The 21544-nt window shown below is 43.8% G+C and overlaps 1 protein-coding gene across 5 annotated transcripts in view; it reads left to right on the forward strand.

Moving 5' to 3' along the window:
• LOC144762368 (epoxide hydrolase 1-like) overlaps positions 1-21544 on the forward strand; it is a 294492-nt gene that overhangs the window by 216981 nt on the left and 55967 nt on the right. For all 5 annotated transcript variants that reach the window (XM_078647530.1, XM_078647533.1, XM_078647532.1 and 2 more), the window contains 3 exons: positions 2286-2513; positions 3468-3597; positions 10900-11111. In XM_078647530.1, the coding sequence (XP_078503656.1) occupies positions 2286-2513; positions 3468-3597; positions 10900-11111 (570 nt within the window). The remainder of the gene's footprint in view (positions 1-2285; positions 2514-3467; positions 3598-10899; positions 11112-21544) is intronic.

Here is a 21544-nt window from a genome sequence, read left to right on the forward strand (position 1 = left end):
CACGCATTGGCTTATTCAAAGCAGCTGAATGACAGCACGTGATGGGGTTAAAGATATAAGGCGGATGTGGCCCGGTTTGCTTCTTTTGACTGCTGTGCCTCTGAGGAAGTGCAAAACGAAACGCGGCAGGCGGCAGTCTTGCGCTTGATTGAACTGAGGAATGAAATCTTGCATACCAATTAAATGCTTTTACTGGGGAAAAGCTAATGCCGTGTTTGAGTGCTCCTCTATTTGTGGTCACCCCAACGAGTATATATATATATATATATATATATGTGTATATATATATATATATGTATATATATATATATGTTTATATATATGTATATATATGTGTGTATATATATATATATATATATATATATGTTTATATATATATATATATGTTTATATATAGTTTTTATTCTCTCTCTCCTTCTCTCTCTCTCCCTCCCTTTTTTGTAGTCCTGAGAAGAATAACAGAAGTGTTCTTATCAGGACTTAAATTAGGGGCCCATTACAGAAAGTGCCATGTACACCTGCTTTTTGCACCCTTGGGGCACTTTGGCATCACAGAGGGGGACGCAGATTTTGTGTGCCCCCTTCCGTAACACAGATCTTGCCAGAGCTAAATGTGTGCTGACACGATCTCAAGGGCCATTGCCTCATTCGTAAGGGTGTGTGACCCGATGCAAACCAACAAATCCTTTGCTTGTGAGCTCGCTCTATAATAAAGATGCACATGCCGATGCAAGAAGGTCATCAGGAGGCACACTGATAGTGCACCCCACAGGCACTGCTTGAAAGGGGGTCCCAAGGACCGCCTCCAAGCATCCCTTTGCAGGCGGGCGCAGTCACTGACTGCACCTGCCAGGTGCTGCCTGCACAATACAAGGCGGGCTGCGGCTTCAAATAACCTACCCACCTCCCCCTAATGTGCTATCCCTCATGCCGGCATGGGTTCGCGTCTCCACTTGGAACAGCGCATTTACTGTGAAACAGAACTCCATGTAGGGGAAATAGCAGACTTTTTAAAAGTCATCTGACATCCTCAGTAGTACACCTGGAAATTTATGCCTGGGCTGTTTTCCAGGCATGCTACCCTGCACCTTAGTGAATAGAAAATGAAAGGGAAAGTATGCTCAGGCGAAAGCATAAATCTCCTGGCCCCTTAGTATTTAAAGCCTGAGATGAAGCCTGAGATGATGCCATTGAAGTCGTGTGCATAACATTAGGAGGAATAGTTTTGTCTGTTGTGATCATGACTCCTATTCAATTTTGAACTATGAAATGTAGGTGGGTCTGCACACCGTCTTTAGTCAAACTGATGTAATGTGTGGACACAGTTTTATACTCTATTTGTGTGCAGTGTTGTAGGAGAGGGTACCTATCTCCTGGGTAAAATACTTGAATGTGAGTCCAGGGAAACCCGGGACTAAACCCTGCACAGCTTAATGGCACTAAGGCCTACATTTTATAAACAAGCTATTCACAAGTAGTAAACTCAAGTGTTTTACTTCAGTAGTTTCACAAGAATCAAAGAGTAGTGAATAATTCAAATACATTTCAAAAAACGGATCTGATAAGTTTCACAGTATAAGAAAGTTAAACACATATATATTCTTTGTGAATTAACATCCCAAAAAAACATTCATCAACAACCCAATGCATTTCGGGTTCAATCTGAACCCTTCATCAGGGGTATTCATGTTCCAAGAAACCTAGTATTAATTCAATTCGAAGTCTTCGGAGTCAGTCAGGTTGCGAATCTACAAAAAGAAGTTGCACTCGCCTCCGTTATAACAATAATGATGAAATACAATGCAGATAATAATCAGCAATAGTAATGTAGCTGTGGGTATTTACATTCTCAAAAACGACACCAAACAGAGGGAAATTAGCAATAGAAAAGATTGTGAAAACAAAGTCAAGAGCATAATAAACATAAACCGTGTCTCCAAAATTAACACTGTGTCAACTTGGAACAGCGCATTTACTGTGAAACAGAACTCCATGTAGGGGAAATAGCAGACTTTTTAAAAGTCATCTGACATCCTCAGTAGTACACCTGGCAATTTATGCCTGGGCTGTTTTCCAGGCATACTACCCTGGACCTTAGTGAATAGAAAATGAAAGGGAAAGTATGCTCAGGCGAAAGTATAAATCTCATGGCCCCTTAGTATTTAAAGCCTGAGTAAAGATGATGCCATTGAAGTCATGTGCATAGCATTAGGAGGAATAGTTTTGTCTGTTGTGATCATGACTCCTATTCAATTTTAGCATCTTTCTTTTCTTGTTATTCGCAGGCCTTGATATCCATTTCATCCATGTGAAGCCACCTCACTTACCTGCGGGACGCACTGCTAAGCCGCTGCTGATGGTCCATGGATGGCCAGGCTCATTCTACGAGTTTTACAAAATTATCCCTCTCCTAACTGATCCATCCAGCCATGGTCTGAGCGATGAGCACATCTTTGAGGTCATCTGTCCATCCATTCCTGGCTATGGCTTCTCAGAAGCTTCTCACAAGAAAGGTAAAGGTGGTGGGTCTTACACTGACTGGCCAGTTTAACTCGCGCGGAAGGATGGAGTGAGTATCTTACATTTCTGTCCATCATTTAAACTCTGCTGGCCTTGCCTTATTAGATTTATGAAACGGCTGGTAAAACCCATCTTTTTGAGCCATGAAAATGAAGGAACAAATGAGAGTGCTTGTGGCTGGCATTCTCATATAATTGATAATCATATCCATGAGTAAGAAGCAAAACAAACTAAAAAGCCTTGTATTGGATAATATGAACTTAAGTAGGAAGGAAATATATAAACTTCCATACATCTAACAATTAGACTTACGAGTTAATCAAAGTCAAAGGACTAGTCATATTGGAGTTGACAATCATATTGTGTAACTTTTTTCACCTGATATCTAACGCACACCAATGTCTCTGCGGTGATGTTCATAAAAATATATAGAAATAGAGGAATGCCTCTCTTTCAAGAAAATAATATCTGTAAACACTAATGCTGTGTCCCGTGCTCCACAATTGTCAGTGACCACATGCAATACTCAACTCCCTCTGTGGCACAGTACATGCAAACATGAGCCATTTGCAAAGGAGCCATCGGACACCGAGTGAAGAAGTGTTGGACAACCGAGTTGCAAGAAGATCTAACAACCCTGTGGTCCTCCTTGCCAGCCTCGGTGACATCATCATGAGGCAAAGACCGCCCTACGCCTACGTAGCCTCAAAAAGATGTAATGGTCTATCTTGATTCATGGTTATAGCACTTGTGACTCCATAGTCAACAGAATCAACAGGTCTTGCCACAATAAGCCTAGTTCAAAAATCATTTATATTGACTTAAAGAGCAAGCCTGCGGGGTTACTAAAAAATTTAATAAAAACATTATTTCCAGAGAAAGGCAGTCTGATTCTCCACACCAGCGCAGTCTGTTGGTTACTGTGCAACTGTTTCTTCTTTTTCCAGGATGTGAATCCGTGGCGGTGGCCCGCATATTCTACAAAATGATGATGAGGCTTGGATTTCGTGAGTTTTATGCTCAAGGCGGAGACTGGGGATCCTTGATCTGCACCAACCTTTCCCAAATAGCCCCTAGGTAAGGAACATATTTCTTTTTCCCATGAGCATTTTACTTCAGTCAGCATGGCTTGATACAAGAGGATTTGTGAATCACTTTACATAAGGATATTCAGTGTTGTGCTGTTCAAGGCTGCTGTGCCCTGAAGACCACAGTTACCTCATTGCACTTGGACGTTTGCAGAAGCTTGTCTTCACAGTGCATGTGTTGCATTATTTGTCTTCTCGTGAAACTGAACTGTGAAATCAGAACACATGTCCTGCTCCTGTATGCTTATCCCCTAGTATGGATCCCTTCCATGTACTGTTGTATAACATTTTAGGACCCTATTGTAATTTTCCCGATTCATGCCCTTATATAGGTATAAATCACCATATCCTTATACAGGCATAAGAATCAACCATATTTAGACATAGCTCATGCAGTCCAAGTACGGCAGGGCTACTTCCACTAGTTCCGAAAATCTACAACGATTTCTTGAAAAACTCTGCTTCAGCAGCTAGGGACTTCCCCATGCTCGAATACTGACTTGTCCAAGAACTCATGGAGTTTTCAAAGAACTGAGACTCTTTGATGACGTTATTATGTCCACCTTTACGTCAATCTTGGCACCTTCAAGGTGTAAATATGCCCACACTTGCCATAGCAAACACACGGTGGTTTGGAGCAGTTCGACTATCTACTTGCCCGACGCGCCCTGCTACTGCAAGTGCCGAAGTAAGCCGACCCTCCAGCAGATGCACTGAGAGAGACGCTGTTTTTTCTCCTGCCGAGAAATCCAGCTACAGTGTTTCCAAGCTACCCTTGCAGCTTGTTGAGAAATCGAGTCCTGAGCCTGACCTTCTTCATTCCAAATCAAGGGACAGAGCTGATTAGACCCTAAAAGAAATCTTGGACAGATTCTTGGCATAGAATACTATATTTATGCTACACCTCACTTACTCCTTCCCTCGTACTAGGCTTAGGTTAGGTACACTGGGGTAGGCGAATCTTAGAAGCACCAGTTGAGTACTTTTTAGCCTCTGTTATTTATGTATGTATTTATCTATGGTATAGGAACCATACAATGCTCTTACAGTATTATTTTTTTCTACTCTTTTTACTGTATGCATTATATTTTGCAACCAGTTTTACCATTGTAGCAGTTCATTTCTTATGCTTGAGAAATAAGACTGTTCAATAAATCCTATTGAAAACGCCTGTCTCGCTATTTCTCTGCACCTCTGATAAAACGAAGCATGCACGATTGACTGAGTAAAATATCTATCTTTTGTTTCCACGACTCTGAAGATCAGGTTTATCTTGGGGAAACAAAGTTGTCATGTTTATGCGGTTGTCAGAAACTAAATCCCTTCTTGTGAACTCGAGAAAGTTTCTAGTGACCTCTGATCTAGCTGGCACTCACAATTAAGTCTAATATATTCGATAGAGACCTAGTAGACCCAAGTCCTACGTCACATCTATAGGATATATTATTCCAATGCGCAGAGCCTATTGGGAACATAGGAACTACACTACAGTACCAACACCTGGAGTATGGAGCAGACCTCTGTAGCTGTACCAGCTGGCTTTTAATGGTGCTTCATCATGATGATCATCACATTATAAGCAAGGGCCACGCTTTTGTTGGCTTCTGGGATATGACTGTGTCATGAGTGCACAACCCACCACTGCTGCTGATACACCTGTCTGAGCTTACATTCCTTTTTTGAACGGAGACACTTTTCTAAATTTCAGAAATTCTAACTTTGTGGGTTAACCAGTGGGAATCTCAGAATGCACAGAAAGGAAACCTTATTTGTAAATGCATTTTATTAGCAGTGCTCCTAATTAGTTGACTCAATAAATTGCTTCGGTATGTAGGAGCAATGAAACTAAATTCCATCATTATTAAACAAAATCAGTGTGTGCCAGTAGTGCCGTTTTTTGTTACAGATCTTCTTCAAACTAGGCATGATTTGTAAGAGGCCCTTTGTTTGGGTTTAGTGCCCATGTGTTTTGCCTAAGTTGCTGAAACATTCTACTTGTGGTCCTTGGTGAGCAAATCCTTCTTAGTTCATGTCTAGTCAAATAAATGCCCAGATTACTTCCTGGTAATCTTCTTAACTTCTAGTGATACTTGTCCGAGGCCTTACTTAGGAGGTGAATCCCACATCGAGACAGGAACAGTAGAAGAAATGCTGAAAATGTAACCCACCCACCCAGCTGTGTCATAAAAGCTGAATGCTGATCTATTGTGAGAAATATTGCAATTTATGTCATCAGCACCTGATTGGAACAGAAACTACATGTCCCAGCATGTCAGTGGTATAGTTTACCTGATTATCCAATCAGTGAGCGAGCACCACATGAATAGGAAGATCACGAAATCCACGTAATACGTCACAGGAAGTCACACACATTTTTAAGGAGTCTGTTCTAGGACAGGCTGAGCCCGTATTCCCAACTCAGAGGCATCATGGAAGCAGCATAACCACTGGTGTCCTTATTCAGGAGTTCTACACCTAACCCACTAAAGAGGCAGCGATACAACATGTAGCACTATAAAAGATCTCACTCTGGAGATCTGACTCCACACACCTATCCGAGAGGAGTTCTGTGGTAAACAAAGATCCCAGCTCCCACCAGATTGCTGAGAAGGACCTAATTCCAGTTGACAGAAGCACCTGCAATACCTTCTTGCTCGTCCCATGTAGTATAAGATATTTCAGTAGATATCTATGGGCCTGCATAAGCATCACACATTATCACAAAAGTACTGAATGATTGATTGTAAATTTGGGGTTGTTTTCAATGGCGTGCTATTTTCTTCCAGCAAAACAATTCCCAGTTACAGCAAGTGTTCATGTGAGATCAGACCATGGGATTACACTCGTGATACGGTGGTGGGTCTGACACTTGAATTCATTACATTGAGATTAGACTGTCTATTATTGCAGTGCTATTTCCTTCTTCCCACAGTGATCAATGGCAAAGGATAGTAATTGATATGAGAAACTACATATGACTCCACAATTAACCAAAAAACAATATAAGCATTGTACATATTAATCATAACTGTCTGGTCTTTAATGCACTGTCCTGAGTAGGTTATGATGTCTTGCCCTGTGCACGACCTCACTTTGAATGTTCTCCGCCATAGGCGATCGCAATGCATTGGTACGTTAAGATTATGAGAACCGTAATAATATTGGCTGGACATTCGATTGCAAACCTGTTTTATGATTATTAGGGTACCCAGCCTTTCCAAAAAAGAAAATAGTCCACTCCCCTCATCAGGGACCACATTGAAAGTGTGTTTTGCATTGTGATTCTCTTGATACTAATCATATTCAGGACATTTTTAATGGTGAATTTATGAAGAGCAAGTATTCATGATTATTATATGTTTGCATGTGTGACTATAGATACACATGCTTTGCATGCTCCCACCATCTAGTGTTAGATTCGGAGCTGTGCAAATAGTTTTTCTTCGAAGATGATGTTCGAGTCACAAGATCAAGTGACTCCTCCTCCCGGTGATATTGCGCATCAGCATCGACTCCTTTATTAGATTGTTTTGTCTCCGCTGTCCGGTTTGGACGTGTGTGCCTCTCCTCGGTGTTCAACTCCTTTCAGGATGGGTCTTCAGTACTATCCTGTTTTCGATGGAATAGTTTGTCTCGATTGTGCTTTTCCCTTACTGTGCCACTTTAAAACTTTGTCGGTTCGGGCACCAATTGATTGCCCTTCGGGCGTCGCCCATCTCTGATCTACCATCTCACATGCACAGTCAGTGTAGAAGATGTGTTCCTGATTGAAAGGACACCTTTACAATTTTGCCCGCAGTGCCACTCTAAATATCTGCACACTGATCAGCACTCGGTGTGCAAACTCTGACTCTGCTATGCCTGCAACTCTTTCCGTTCCAAAAAGACTCTCCATGACCGAATGGCTCATCAGTTGCAGATGTATCATCGGAGTAAAGACGACACTCCTGACATTTTCGGGGAGAAGAACTCCCAGGAGGAGACTGCTGCGGAAGACGAAGAATGGACTTTCTTTGTAGAAGAAGACACTGGCTCTGACATGAAGGAGGAATTAGAGTACACCCTGCCACTCGAGCAGCGCGTGGGTACTATCGATCCAGACCCTGCTCCACAACCCAAGCACACCTGAAAACACTTGCCCTTCCCAATACTAGAGGTCGCCAGACCACCACTGCTGTCTGGCCTTGGTCAGATCCCAAAAAACACTTTGGATGCCCCACCCTCGGGCCCGGCACTGAAAATTTTCACCAAGGTTAAGCCCTTTGTGTCGATTTCCTCAAATTGAGTGCATTCTTGGGTCGCAACCAAGGCTTCAAGACATACTTGGCAATGGAACACATCTACCTTGGTACCGAGCAAAAAACATTCATCTGTTCCGAAACCGTCAGAGACCAGAATCTCATAGCATTCCTATTGTTTCAATGTTTCCTGTCGAGCCTATCCTTGAAACAATAGACAATCTACTACGCAAGATCTAAATTCAGGAAGGCACCTGGCAAATAATGGCCTCTCCTCCACTAAAGAGGCATTTAACCTTTGAGGATGCATTGGACGCTCCTGTTCTCCCCCCAAAAAGAAAAAAGCTACCAGTCCTATCATCATCCTCCTCTGCTGCGCCACACAACCTCCACCACCATAATCAAAACCTCTACCATCATCAAAACCTCCACCATCTCCTTCCCCCTACATCTCCACAACTCGACCCTCTCGATGCTACACCTCCAGGGTCACTAAGATCAAACACTAAGGGATCGGGAGAGCCATTAGGGGATCTTGACCCCCGGGATGCATATGACACAGGTCCCATGTTGCCTAATGATCCATATATTTATCCAGCCTATCTGAAAGAAACCGTTTGTTATAGATTCCTTACCTTAGAATTATCCCCATGATTCGAACAGGATCCATAAAGTTTTTTGTCAGCGGTACCCCTGCGCGTTTAAAGGTGGCATCGTGGTCGTGGGATGACGTCGTGGTTGCTACATAGATGCCGCCCTCGCGAGCTGACGTCAGTTCTTTTTCCGCGCCAGCAAGCGCAGATCTGGAGAGAGCAGTACCTCCAGTCACTTTTTGACTGACTTTGCGGGTGGTGCCCCTCCCACGGCTCCGCGTGCGGAGCTCGTAGGGTTGGCTCTGGGTTTCTCCCCCTTCCAAGGACCGGGAGCGACCCCTGCCCAGCTTCGTCAGTTTTACAAAATGATGCACGGCATCTTTGGGCAGCCCCATTCAGCTGGCATGCCTTTGGGTCCCGCAGGCTTAGTTGGGGGCCCTGGGCCTTTAGTACCGGTGGGTTCAGCGCCGCAGGGTCCCCTTGGATCCAGGCCTGGATCTGGATCGACGCTGATGGCCTTGTTACGCCTTCCCCAGGGCCGATTCCATGGGCATGACGTCCGCAACCGGCTTCGGCTGTGTCCCCAGCCGAAGTTGACCCCAGCATCCACCGCGCTGTTTTGGCTTTGTCATATTGGGATTAATCACCACAATACTACAATCAATTTCTTCTAGTTCTGGTTCTGGGTGTTGTGTCAGAGTTATTGCTTTTCCATGGATGGAGTCTTTATCTGTCATGGAACTTGGGTTGTGATCTATCTTATCAATATTTCCTATGGTGAGTACTTGCAACTTCAGTTTTGGTGTACACACAACTTGTTTACTCACATACAGTGCGCAAGTGCTATTTTCTACATCAGATGATATTTGCAAAACCCTATCATATGAAATACAGACACCTAGTTAATGTAACATGTCTATCAGTTCTCGATTTCTCGTTTGACCGTGGATAGAAAGAGCAATGTTTATAGACAGAGGAGCTTCTCTTTTGCTGTTATGTCTAGGAGCTGAAGTAGAGTCTGTTCTTGAATTCTTTACACTGTTAAACATCAGTAATTTAGAAATAGACAACGCTCTGTTGGTAACGGCTGTTTCGCAGAAACGCCAATCTCTTAAGTCTGGTCCATCAAGTATAATTTTAACAAGGGCAATGAGCGATTCTGTAACTGATCAGTTTCTATAGTCATACCAAACGTTTACGTTTTCACATGTTAGCATCCTGTCTCTTCTAACAATGTTTGCTGAACTGGCAATATTTATAGTGTCAGAATTTAATTTGTCACAGGCAAATACTAATGCAGATCCTACGTTGTCTTTGAAAGCTAACGGCAAATCTCTTCCTTCATTGTATGCCTTTAAACCTCTTGTATTTCTGAGAATTCTCTTTTTAGTCTTGTCGAATTAACCTTACCTGCAGTGGAATCGAGCTGCTTTACTCTGCTTCTGTAAAAGTTTACTAAGTCACAGAGTTTGTAAATTGAACATCTCCCTTTTGGGAATCTTTCAGATAAGATACAAGCTTGGCTAAAGCTATTCCTTTTACTATGCTCTCATGAGGTGATTCGTTTTTATTCTTTCGTACACTGTGTGCTCTGTTTAAAAAGTCCAACAAAACAATTATGATGGTATTCAGCATCCAGTAAATCCATCTCACCCATAGCCAATTTTGCAATAAGTGCTGCATCTTGAACTGACCCGGCACATTGGCGAACATTTGCATCCACACCTTCTGTTTTTGCTTAATGCATTACAGATGTATCTGATTTGTTGCAAAAGAAACGTGTTTTTATTCCAGGAATTTTATTTGCAACTGGAATTGCCGAACGTGTTTTCACTGGGCTACCATCTAGATCTGCATGACTGTTTTCTTTTCCGAGCCTGTTGCTGCTTTAGATTGTCACCCTTGTTTATACCCAATTAATGCCACACTGCATTGTTAGTTCTTAATATCTGCTCAATACCACAACCATAATTAAGCCATTCTAGTTCTATATTCATATGTACGCATTTCAATTCTTTAATTTTCTTCAGGGTATGGTCTAAAGCACTATATCCTGACCTATAATGTCTGCATGTAGCATTTGCTGGTCTAATAAGTCAATCTGAAGTGCTTTCCTGACAAAGCACACAAATGGACCGATTTGTTGCAACAACATTGTGCTGGACAGCTTGACCACTGGTTGTGGGTGTTACAATAAGCTATTGTTTCGACATGCTACTCATTTTCAGTCATTACAGAAGACGTGTTGAAGCTGAGAAAAAAGAAAGGTATATATTAATGTATAATACATTTTATTTAATGCTGATACATGTTCATAAGTATGACTTTTACATCAAATGTATAATAGATTTGAATTTTAAAGTTATGTACATGATTTTGGTGGCCATTTTAGTTTTGCATTTGAAATTCAGTATTTCTATGAGGTGCTATCATTAATGTATATACAATTCTTTCTTGCAGTCATGTCAAAGGCCTCCACTTGAATATGGTCTTTGTCCCACAGGGGCCATCTCAGTTCTTCTCTATCTTGTTCGGGAAATACTTCCCTGGGCTCTTTGGGTTGCGAGATGTGGATGTCCAGCGGATGTTCCCTTTTATGGAGAAAGTGTTGTATCACATTGTGAAGGAGAGCGGCTACATGCATATTCAGGCGACGAAGCCCGACACTGCTGGTAAGATCTGCAGATCTACATGTCCGGATGCATGTGGTGGGCAATGAAAGGTACCAACCTTTGATTGGCTTATTAAAAACATCTTTGGAACTTATAGTATTTTGTGGGCATGAACATCTTATAATGTCACATTAAATGTAGATTTGCAAGGCTTTTCTTCATTTGCACTTGTGCTATGTGCATTATCACTAACATTCCAAAGAAAGGTTGAAGAGGGCAAATAATTCCAGAGTTCAGGAGCAAAAACTCAAAATGACATATTCAATAAACATGTTCATGTAACTTGAGTCTGATGCTCTAAATGGAGTGGGAGTGTGTATGAAGGAGGCCAGTCCGTATTCTGCGAACAAAGTTTCAAACTGATCACTGTTCACCTTCAGCGTATGGCATACTGATCAGTTATCAAACTGTGATTCACTGGACCTGCACATTAGTGTTCAGTTGAAACAGATCAACCAGACCATATTCCTCTTAAAGCAGACATATGTGCATCAGGGTTGTCATCCACAAGATGAGGTTTGTTGCTGCCGCAGTGCAGCAGAGGGAGATAGGCTTTGCAATCACCACATGGGTAGACAAGAGGCATACCAACTCTGTAGTTTGGATCATTATCTAGATACACTATGATCCTGAAAAGGTTTTCATTCACACATTTGCAAGTTCTCTAGTGATACAGGAAGCCTGAAGGAAGTAACAGCCTATACAGGGAACTTGTGGAAGTTGAGCAGTTAGTCATGAACTTACTTAGGGAAGGTAACCAGCTACCCAGGATAAATATTCAAGGTGACGATTTACATGTGGAGCCTGAAAATGTGAACCAGCTACACCAGAGCCTTGGGAGAAAGATCCAAATACATGGCAAGCCTGGTGAAACTAACCAGTCACAGAAGAAAACCTGAAAAATAAAACCAATCTCTACATGAGGACATGTGCAGATGTGAGGATCTGTGCTAGCAAGAGCTAACTGGAAGACGCTGGAGTTGCAGGTGCAACAATCAAAGTAGAGCAGCAGCCGGTACCAACTTCTTCTGACTCCTGACACATATTTTACTCCCATGCACCACTCATCGATTTTTCTCAATAGCTCCACTGATCTGCCATAGTTGGTTCTCAGCCAACAGTCTACGGGTTCTTCATTACAATGTAAACCACCACAAACAAAGATAGCCTTTATCATTAGCCTTAAGTCCGACTGTGACACACCTCCCACAAACTATCAAAGAACTTGTGTGGCCTGTGCTTACCACACTCAAGAGCAAATGTACGTAGCCCTTGCTCTGCCGGGATGTCACTTTTTGTGACCCTCTGGTGGTGCAAATCACAAACTCGTATCTATCGCTGTATTCTCAGGATGCATTCCATGTGCATTGCAGTGGGTTTTCCCACCCAACTACCATGGATTTTGATGCTGCCCCTGATTTACAAGAGCATGTAAATCTAGACAAGTACCAAATCCTTACGCCTCCTGAGGTGAAGCGTAACGAGGAGAAATTTCTATATTTCCCCTCATTATTACCTCTTTCTATGAGTGCTCCATTCTGCAGCACACATTGAAAGAGGAAAACGCCTCTTGCACAAAAATAATCTTGCAGACAACACAGGCAACCTTGCATATTGGTGCAAGGGTGCCTGCATAGGTCTAGGCAGCCGAAACGGTGCAAGCACAGGGAGAAAGGACAGGAATGCACCGTATTGCATTACTACGGTGCATTCATGCCCTTTCACTTGGGCGTAAGGAAGGCGCAGCAAGGAGTCCTGCTGCACTGCCCTACGCCAAAACATCGTCAGTGACTGGACTAACCAGGTTTTTAAACATATGCCTAACATTCAGCCACAGGCACGTCATTATAAGTCTGCAGTCACTTCAGCCATACACATGCCTCATTTGAAGGGTACAATGAGGGACTTTTGATGTGTTCGATGAATTATCGGAGGAATTTTCAATAGGCTGATGACGTAAGGTGTGTCTTGCACTGATCCACCCTCGGGTAGTTAATAAATATTTTCACTTATGGATATTTCAACTTCTCATGGATGAGCACATATGTATCCAAACATCCGCAGAATATCTCTAATAACCAGACATACAAAATCACATGCTGAAACGCACAGATCCACACACATACTGATAATTGCTCATGCCCACTGATATATAGACAGGCAGAGCCTGACACAGGAATACACAGACGCACACAATATCTCATTTTCATAAATAACACCACTGCTTCTCAGTCTGTTGGGGAAGATAGAGAGAGAGAGAGAGAGAGAGAGAGAGATTTCTCTGGCTTCTTCAGTGCCCGTGAAAACTTCATCAAAAAGCAATGCATGTTTTAAATCCTTCAAAAGTGATTTTATTGGAGGAGCGTTTAAAATGGCCAGGGACAAAGGACTGCCAAACTTCTTAGTACAAAATGCTGGTATCAGTGGCTGCCATATTAACATCTATACCTGCTGCTAGAGTCAAATGGTAAACACTTCCTTTTTTTGTGTTCAAAAACATTTATAGTCTTTTTATAGATAATCCAGCATGAAATCTTAGATAGAAAGAAAAACGAAATGTTAAAAATGTACCATACATGAGGGCGGAATCCGTACAGTCCTTTGTAGAGTAAAAGCCATTATGCCCCAACAGAAGTGCAGTCTCTCGCCATTGAATATATATAATTCAACAACATAGTCCATAAACGGATGGCGCACCTGTACCGTGACCTAGACCTGTGAGGTTGAAACGCTTAGGGAGGAGGGAGATGGCTTGTTCAAAATGGCTTGCTAGAAAAAGGAATTACAAAAAATCCCAGGAGAGTGCTGCGTTATTTCTGTTGTGGTGAGATATATATATATATATATATATATATATATATATATATATATATTTGCATTAATACAAACAATATAATAGGCAGCAGTTATTATCCTTAACCAGCTGCTTAAATCCACTTTCTAGTTTGCCACAAGAGGGTTTAATGTTTTGATTATCTTTTTTGCAAAGGTTATATCATTTTCATAGCCTTTTCATGACTCTTTCTCCAGTATTACATTCATAAAAATCTACATGAGTCAAATACCATCTTAATACCGCACCTGTTCCCCTGTCACTGGTGCTGGTATTACATTATGATGTTATGTTCTCTGTTGCATAAGTAGGAATTGTCTCAATAGCGCTCAAACATTTTAGTCATGCAATGGCAAGTAATATGGACGTGTACATTTCAGTTGTATCACTACAAAACATTAAGGCCTAGATTTTCGAAAAATTCACACAATGCAGGCCATCAACCAAAGCTGCTGCACTTCATTGTGTGACAGGGAGAAAGCAGAACAGCACCATATCTACTAAGATAGAGCAATGTTTTCCTGTCTCCTTGCGCTGGCACACTAATGCGTGTTTTAAGTAAGAAATAGTTTTTGCACAGGAAGGGACCATTCCAGTACCAACAATATACTTTAACACTTATCCTGCTTTGTATGTGTGGTCTTCAGTGCAGTACGCATGCAAAGTAGGAAAAATTAGAAGAAATTAAATCAGTTTTCCTGCCTCGAGTCGGAAGCATACGTTTGTAGCTCAAATCGCCGTCTACAAATATTTGTAGATAGGGATTGGAGTCAAAACCCATGGGCGGTGGCATGGAAACACCCATGTACCAACATAAAACGTCACACTGCTGCAAAGTAAGGCAACACAGCACAACTTTACATACTTTGGGAAACTAACACAAATTCTGGTTTGCGTTGCTTACTAAATCCCAGCATAACACTTTGCATTGGGTTTGTGTTGCAACAATACCCAAAGCATTAGTTAAACTGTGCCTAGATCTTTAAACCATGTCTCCTCTGTCAGTGGGGGTCCCTTTCCCTCACAAATATCCACCCTACATGTAGCCATCAGTGGTGCCAATGTAGTGAAGCGCCTAACTGAAAACGGTATTTCCTTTAGGAAGGTGAGTAGTGTGACCAGCAGAGAGAAAGGTACTTAGTAGTCGGTAACTGCATTACATTTTTTCTTTAGTTTGGCCCAGTAGTTTGCTTCATCTGGGCAGTGCCTGCCATGTATAGTAGTTCTGCTCCAAAATATCTACATCTAATGGCCAGAACTGGGGACCTAGGAACCAGCTCCCAGCCCTGGCCTCAGCTCAACGTTATGTGATTGTATGCAAATCCCTTAATCTCCCTATGTGCAACCTAATTAGCTGCTCATGTAAAGTGCCCTCATGCCCTTGAACCAAGTTTGCATGACATAAAACTGAAGAGACAAAAACGTGTCTTCCATTCTTAGGTCAATTACATTTAGCCTTACTGGCATTTAATAGCGTTGTCCTATAAATTTAGTGCAGGAGGCTGTTCTTACCGTTTATGGAGGCTATAGGTATCTGAGGCCATGCAGTATTGCCACTGAATATTCATGAACTCTTCCTTAAAGACATATTAGCTATCTTATCTGTCTCAATGTCTAGGGGCTAACTGTCTGACCACACTAGGAGTGGATGCCACCACTTCTGGAATCTGAACCATAAATGGTTTTTAGAACTGCTAGTGCAACTGTAATGCTCTTGATCATTCACTCAGACATTCTGTACCCTACAGATGTCTGAGGTACATACACTCATGTGACAAATAGAAAACCTTTATACCCAACAACTCCCCAATTACATGATTATAAGAACAACTACAGAGGTCCATGCAAAAGATCCTGAGTGATCGTATTGTGAATTGAGGGGGATGCGTCACCCACCTATATCTTTCATTGGGCGTTCAGAATTCCAAAATGGATAAGATTGCTGAATTGGGTACAATTCCGAGGGTGACTTTCATCCCCAAGGACTGATGTCCATCCTGATCGACAATCTCGCCAACCTCCGACTCAGACAACTCGTCACAACACCCACCCACTCCGCCAGCCACACGCTTGACTCCATCTTCACCGCAAGCCCCCACGTCTCCTTCAACCACACCACCGAACTCCACTGGACCGACCATCGCTGCATCCACTTCACCTTCAGGAAACCCACCACGCACCACCGCACTCAACAGATCCCCCGCCGCTGCTGGAACAAAGTCACCAAAGACCAGCTAACCACCAGCCTCGCTCGGAGCCCACCGGCAGACCCGACTGACCCCGCCGCCGCCCGCAACCTCAGTCAGTGGATCGACCACTGCGCCAACATCCTTGCCCCGCTCAAGGAACCCTCCAACAGCCACACCAGAAAGAAAGCTAGCTGGTTCTCTAAAGACCTCCAGACCTCCAAGCCAACTTGCCGAAAGCTAGAGACGAACTGGATCCGTGAACGAACACCGGAAAGCTACACAGCCCACAAGAACGCCACCCGCAGACACCACCACCTCATCAGATCCGCCAAACGGGCCTCCTTCAAAGAACGCCTAGACAACAACGCACACAACACCAAAGAGCTCTTCAACATCGTGAAGGAACTCTCCAACCCCAGCTCCAACACCAACGACATCCCACCTTCGCAAGACCTGTGCGACTCGCTGGCCACCTTCTTCCACCGCAAGATCACAGACATCCAAGACAGCTTCAATGCCGCGACCGCCCTGGCAACCACCGAGACCCCTGCCCCCACGACCACCACCTGCACCAACCGCCTGATCTCCTAGACCAACATTAACGACAACGACACCATCAAGATCATGAACTCCGTCCACTCCGGATCCCTGTCAGACCCATGCCCACATCACATCTTCAACAAAGCCAGCACCACCATCGCACCCCTACTCTGGAAAGCCATCAACATCTCCTTCGAGACAGCAACCTTCCTGGAGAGCTGGAAGCACGCCGAGATCAACACCCTACTCAAGAAACCCAAGGCGGACCCCAAGAACTGCCGACCCATCTTGTGGTAAATAAATAAATAATACCTCTATTTTTGACTGGATATAACAATAACAGATAGCTCAATAAATAAGAGTCAAGATTCGAGGTAGTAGGAGTTTGCAGGTTTAATACAGCATAAAGGACAGGAACAGGACAACCTGCACGGGCAAGATCTGGGATGGCTAGCCAACTTTTAATAACAGTACACAAGTATATATACTAAAACAATTGTATTACAGTTCATACAGTAGGCGTGGCAGTGGGTGGGGTTCGTAGCAGTTCGCGAAAGATAAGGGTGAAAGTAGGTGTAACAAGAGGCGTGAACAGGGCGTATACATAGACATGTGATGTAAACGTAACAGAATATGTCATAAATGGGGCGGAAACATGGAGGGGGCTACCTAAGGAGCCGGGACCTCTAACCTAGTGGTGCGCGCAAGCTGGCAATGACGTGTTAGTAGGGAGAAACTGGGGGCTATGACTTCTGCGCTAGGAGCAGAGACGAAAGTCTGGAGAGTCAGAGCGACATGTACCTAAACACTATCTAGTATCTGATGTTTAGAGAACATGTTGATAGAATCCAAAAGTTATCAGGGTAAAGGCTAACAGACACTAAGACTGGTGCATGCATTATTCTACATGTAGTGTGTGTTGAGGAATATTAAATGACCATTAATACAGTATTTCTCTTACATGGAGACGTAAAGGCTAGACCATGACGGAAACTATTGATGCGATTCAGTAGCTTAGGAATGCAGAGAAGGAGGGCTAGACTGATAACTAGAATCATAACATACTCTTGGCAGACTGGAGGCAGAGCCAGGCCGAGCCGGGCACTGTGAGGCAGGAAGTAAGTGAAGGGTCAGGGATACAGGTGGGGGCTGTATCGCTCCTCAGCGAGGGTTCAGGAGACAGGAGCTGAATCTGAGTCCGGGCCCTTTTGAGGCCTAGAAACGGGGACTTTACAATGAAATAACGTGCACACTGTGAAACGTGGCAACGTAGCTTTACATAGGCCTAATATTCGTTGTATTCACGAAAACTGGGAACTGGCATACTAGAGTTGGACACAACTGTAATTGCGTCTTTAATCGATCATAAGGGAATACATATGCATATTAATCATGCACATATAACATAAGATGGGGAACACGTAGGGACACAGAACATGGCAAAATTTACATTTCCACAATCTCCCTGCTCCCGTTCCCGGCGAAGGTCATCAAGAATGCCGTCAACAAAGAACTGACCGGATTCCTCGAGGAGAAGAGCATCATGGACCTGTCCCAGTCTGGGTTCCGCAACAACCACAGCACCGAAACGGCCCTCCTCGCTGCCACCGACGACATTAGGACCCTCTAGACAACGGAGAAACCATGGCCCTCATCCTCCTGGACCTGTCAGCTGCCTTTGACGCGGTCTGCCACCGCACACTACGAACACGCCTCCATGACGCCGGGATCCAGGAGAAAGCCCTGGACTGGACCACTTCCTTCCTCTACGGCAGAACACAGAGCGTCCGCCTCTCTCCACCCCCCCCCCCCCTCCCCCCCTTCTGCTCCGAAGCCACCGAGATCATCTGCGACGTACCTTAGGGCTCATCTCTCAGCCCAACGCTGTTCAACATCTACATGGCACCGCTCGCCCACCTGCACGACCTCAACATCGTCTCCTATGCCGATGACACCCAGCTTATTCTCTCCCTCACCCAAGACCTCCTGACCGCCAAAACAAACCTTCACGAAGGAATGAAGGCCGTCGCCGAATGGACGGGCAACAGCTGACTGAAGCTGAACTCGGACAAGACGGAGGTCCTCATCCTCGGATCCACACCCTCGGCCTGGGACGACTCCTGGTGGCCGACTGCACTAGGAACTGCTCCAACGCCCACCGACCACGCACGCAACCTAGGGTCATCCTCTACTCGACCCTCTCCATGACGAAGCAGGTCAACGCCGTCTCTTCCTCCTGCTTCAACACCCTCTGCATGCTCCATCAGATCTACAAGTGGATCCCCACCAAAACGAGAAGGACGTCACCCAGGCCCACATCAGCAGCAGACTGGACTACGGAAACGCCCTCTACGCAGGAGCCTCGACCAAAACTCCTGAAACGACTCCAACGCATCGAGAACACCTCTGCATTTCTGATCCTCGACATCCTTTGCCGCAGCCACATCACACCCCACCTGAGAGACCTGCACTGGCTCCCCGTCAACAAGAGGATAACCTTAAAGCTTCTCACCCACACACACAAGGCACGCCACAACACCAGTCCAGCATACCTCAACAGCCGACTCCGCTTCTACACTCCCACCCGCCAGCTCCACTCCGCCGACCACGCCCTCACCACTGTCCCCCATATCCGAAGAGTGACCACCGCCGGCAGATCATTCTCCCACCTCGCCGCCAAGACATGGAACACCCTCCCCATCCGCATACGGCAGACGCAAGACCTACTGACCTTCAGAAGACTCCTCAAGACCTGGCTTTTCGAACAGTAGCAGCATTCCCCCTCCCCTCAGCGCCTTGAGACCCTCACGGTTAAGTAGTGTCCTTTACAAATGATTGATTGATTGATTGATGTGCCGCTCTGCTATTCTGAGAATTTGCTTAAGTGTGCTTCAAAGCCTACCGGCGTCTCGGTGTATGTTGCTCCTATGCTGAAATGATTTATGGATCATATAGCTGGATTAATTTGCTGAACTGGTATATAACTCTGTTTTTTGACCGCTCAATCCGAACTTGAAAGTTTATCACCAGCTTATGGATTCTTTATTGGGTACAAATTAGGAAACATAGTTTTGCTTCTGTGTCATATGAGAGGTGTGGCGCCGCGGCCAGGGCGACTGACGCTGGAATCTGGGGATCAGGGCTCGATCCCCGGCTCCGGCGGCAGGTTAGCCCAGCACCATGTGACTCTGGGCAATAGCTCGCTTAATCTTCCCGACAGCCCCCAGCGCCTAGAGCCCCTTACGGGTGATTGTGCGCTTTACAAATGTGGATTATTATTATTATTATTATTAATTTGATTTTGTTGACACAGGGTGTACATGTTCTTCAAAATAGTTTGTGAACTTACACAAATAAAGTTCAATCTATGGTTATGTTCTCACCTTAAGAAGCATTCTGCTACAATACTCAGACAGGCGCGATAATACTTTCACATCTGTGTAGTCCACAACTTTCATTACAACCTACACAAGGTTGAGGCCGCCAGACCTGGGAGAATCAAGATATTATGGCACTTAGTTGCTTTTCAGGATTTCTATTTTTTGTGTTTGAGACACACAAAACAATATTATGCAAATGTATGGGACAATTAAAATTCTTGACACTTTATGCTGTTCTCTGGGGAGCTTGAGTTTGCAAGAATTGGCATTGCACCAACAGAAATATCTGGCGGTGCCAAGACCCAATACATAGTTTATCTGGATGTCCTACTAGGCTAAGGAGATACAGCCATCTAAGTTGTTATCAGCTGCCCAATGCACAACAGGCAAACACATGTATACCCTTCGCCAAATGTTATTGTTAGTATAGCGCACAGATGGCAGGCCCATGGCATTGCAGTGTGCACAGCCCATACACTAAGCAGATCACATATTTATGGGTAGGATCAGAGCATCGTGAAATGGTCAGGTGGGCAGCAGAAGTGCTCCTGCATGCATGTTTACTCCTTTGGAAAATATAGGTATGAATCTGCTCCCTCTGTCCATGTGGGTGGATAGCTGACTTGGATTGTTTCCTTGGGCAAATCCAAAAGAAGGGCTACTGAAAGACAGTCGGGCACCTGTGGCCCAAGTACGGAAACATACCTGTGGCCCAAAGTACGGAAACGCATCTTCGGCTATGTACAAACTCTATGTAATGAGTGGCATGGAATGACATCGAAGGAAACCGCTGACTTGGAACTTGTATGAAAAAGGTAAATTTATTCTGAACAAAAGTCCTCATAAACCCGTTGTGTCGGTGCAACTGCTCCCACTGACTGACCACGAACACGACATCACCTCTTACCTAAGTACATTACAATGCCTCCACATTCCATTCTTATCAACACCGCACATTCTACTAATGCGTTCAGGAACAATACTCACGCCTGAATATCACATTACTTTTCCCCTTCCAATTAAAATAAACAAAACCTTAAATAACCTAATATAAAAGATAAATAACAATGTTACCAAACTAATATGAACTTAAACAAAAGTCACACAACCGCCATATGTTGACAATGCACAAAATCCTGCAAAATGGAAAATTAGACACGGACCAACTGTTACTTATATATAATGCGCAAGTAATACAGATACAATTCTAATCATAAAACCACTAGTTACATCCAAATCCTCCTCACCCTAGCATGGCGGCCGCGTTAATAGACACCACAATCAAATCAGAGACTACAAGAAATTCAGAGAGATGTCCTTTATCAGAACATTATCAGACCTTAATGGCCCCCCAAATTTTAAGTTATTTTAAATTCACCGTTTTAAAACTTCTATCACAGTCATTTCTATTATTCAATTTTGTCATGTTTTAAATTTTAAATGGTTTTCTAAACCAATCAATAAAGAGTATTATTATTACCACCAGTTACT

Source organism: Lissotriton helveticus, chromosome 6 (genome assembly GCF_964261635.1).
Source record: "Lissotriton helveticus chromosome 6, aLisHel1.1, whole genome shotgun sequence".
NCBI classification, from domain to species: domain Eukaryota; kingdom Metazoa; phylum Chordata; class Amphibia; order Caudata; family Salamandridae; genus Lissotriton; species Lissotriton helveticus.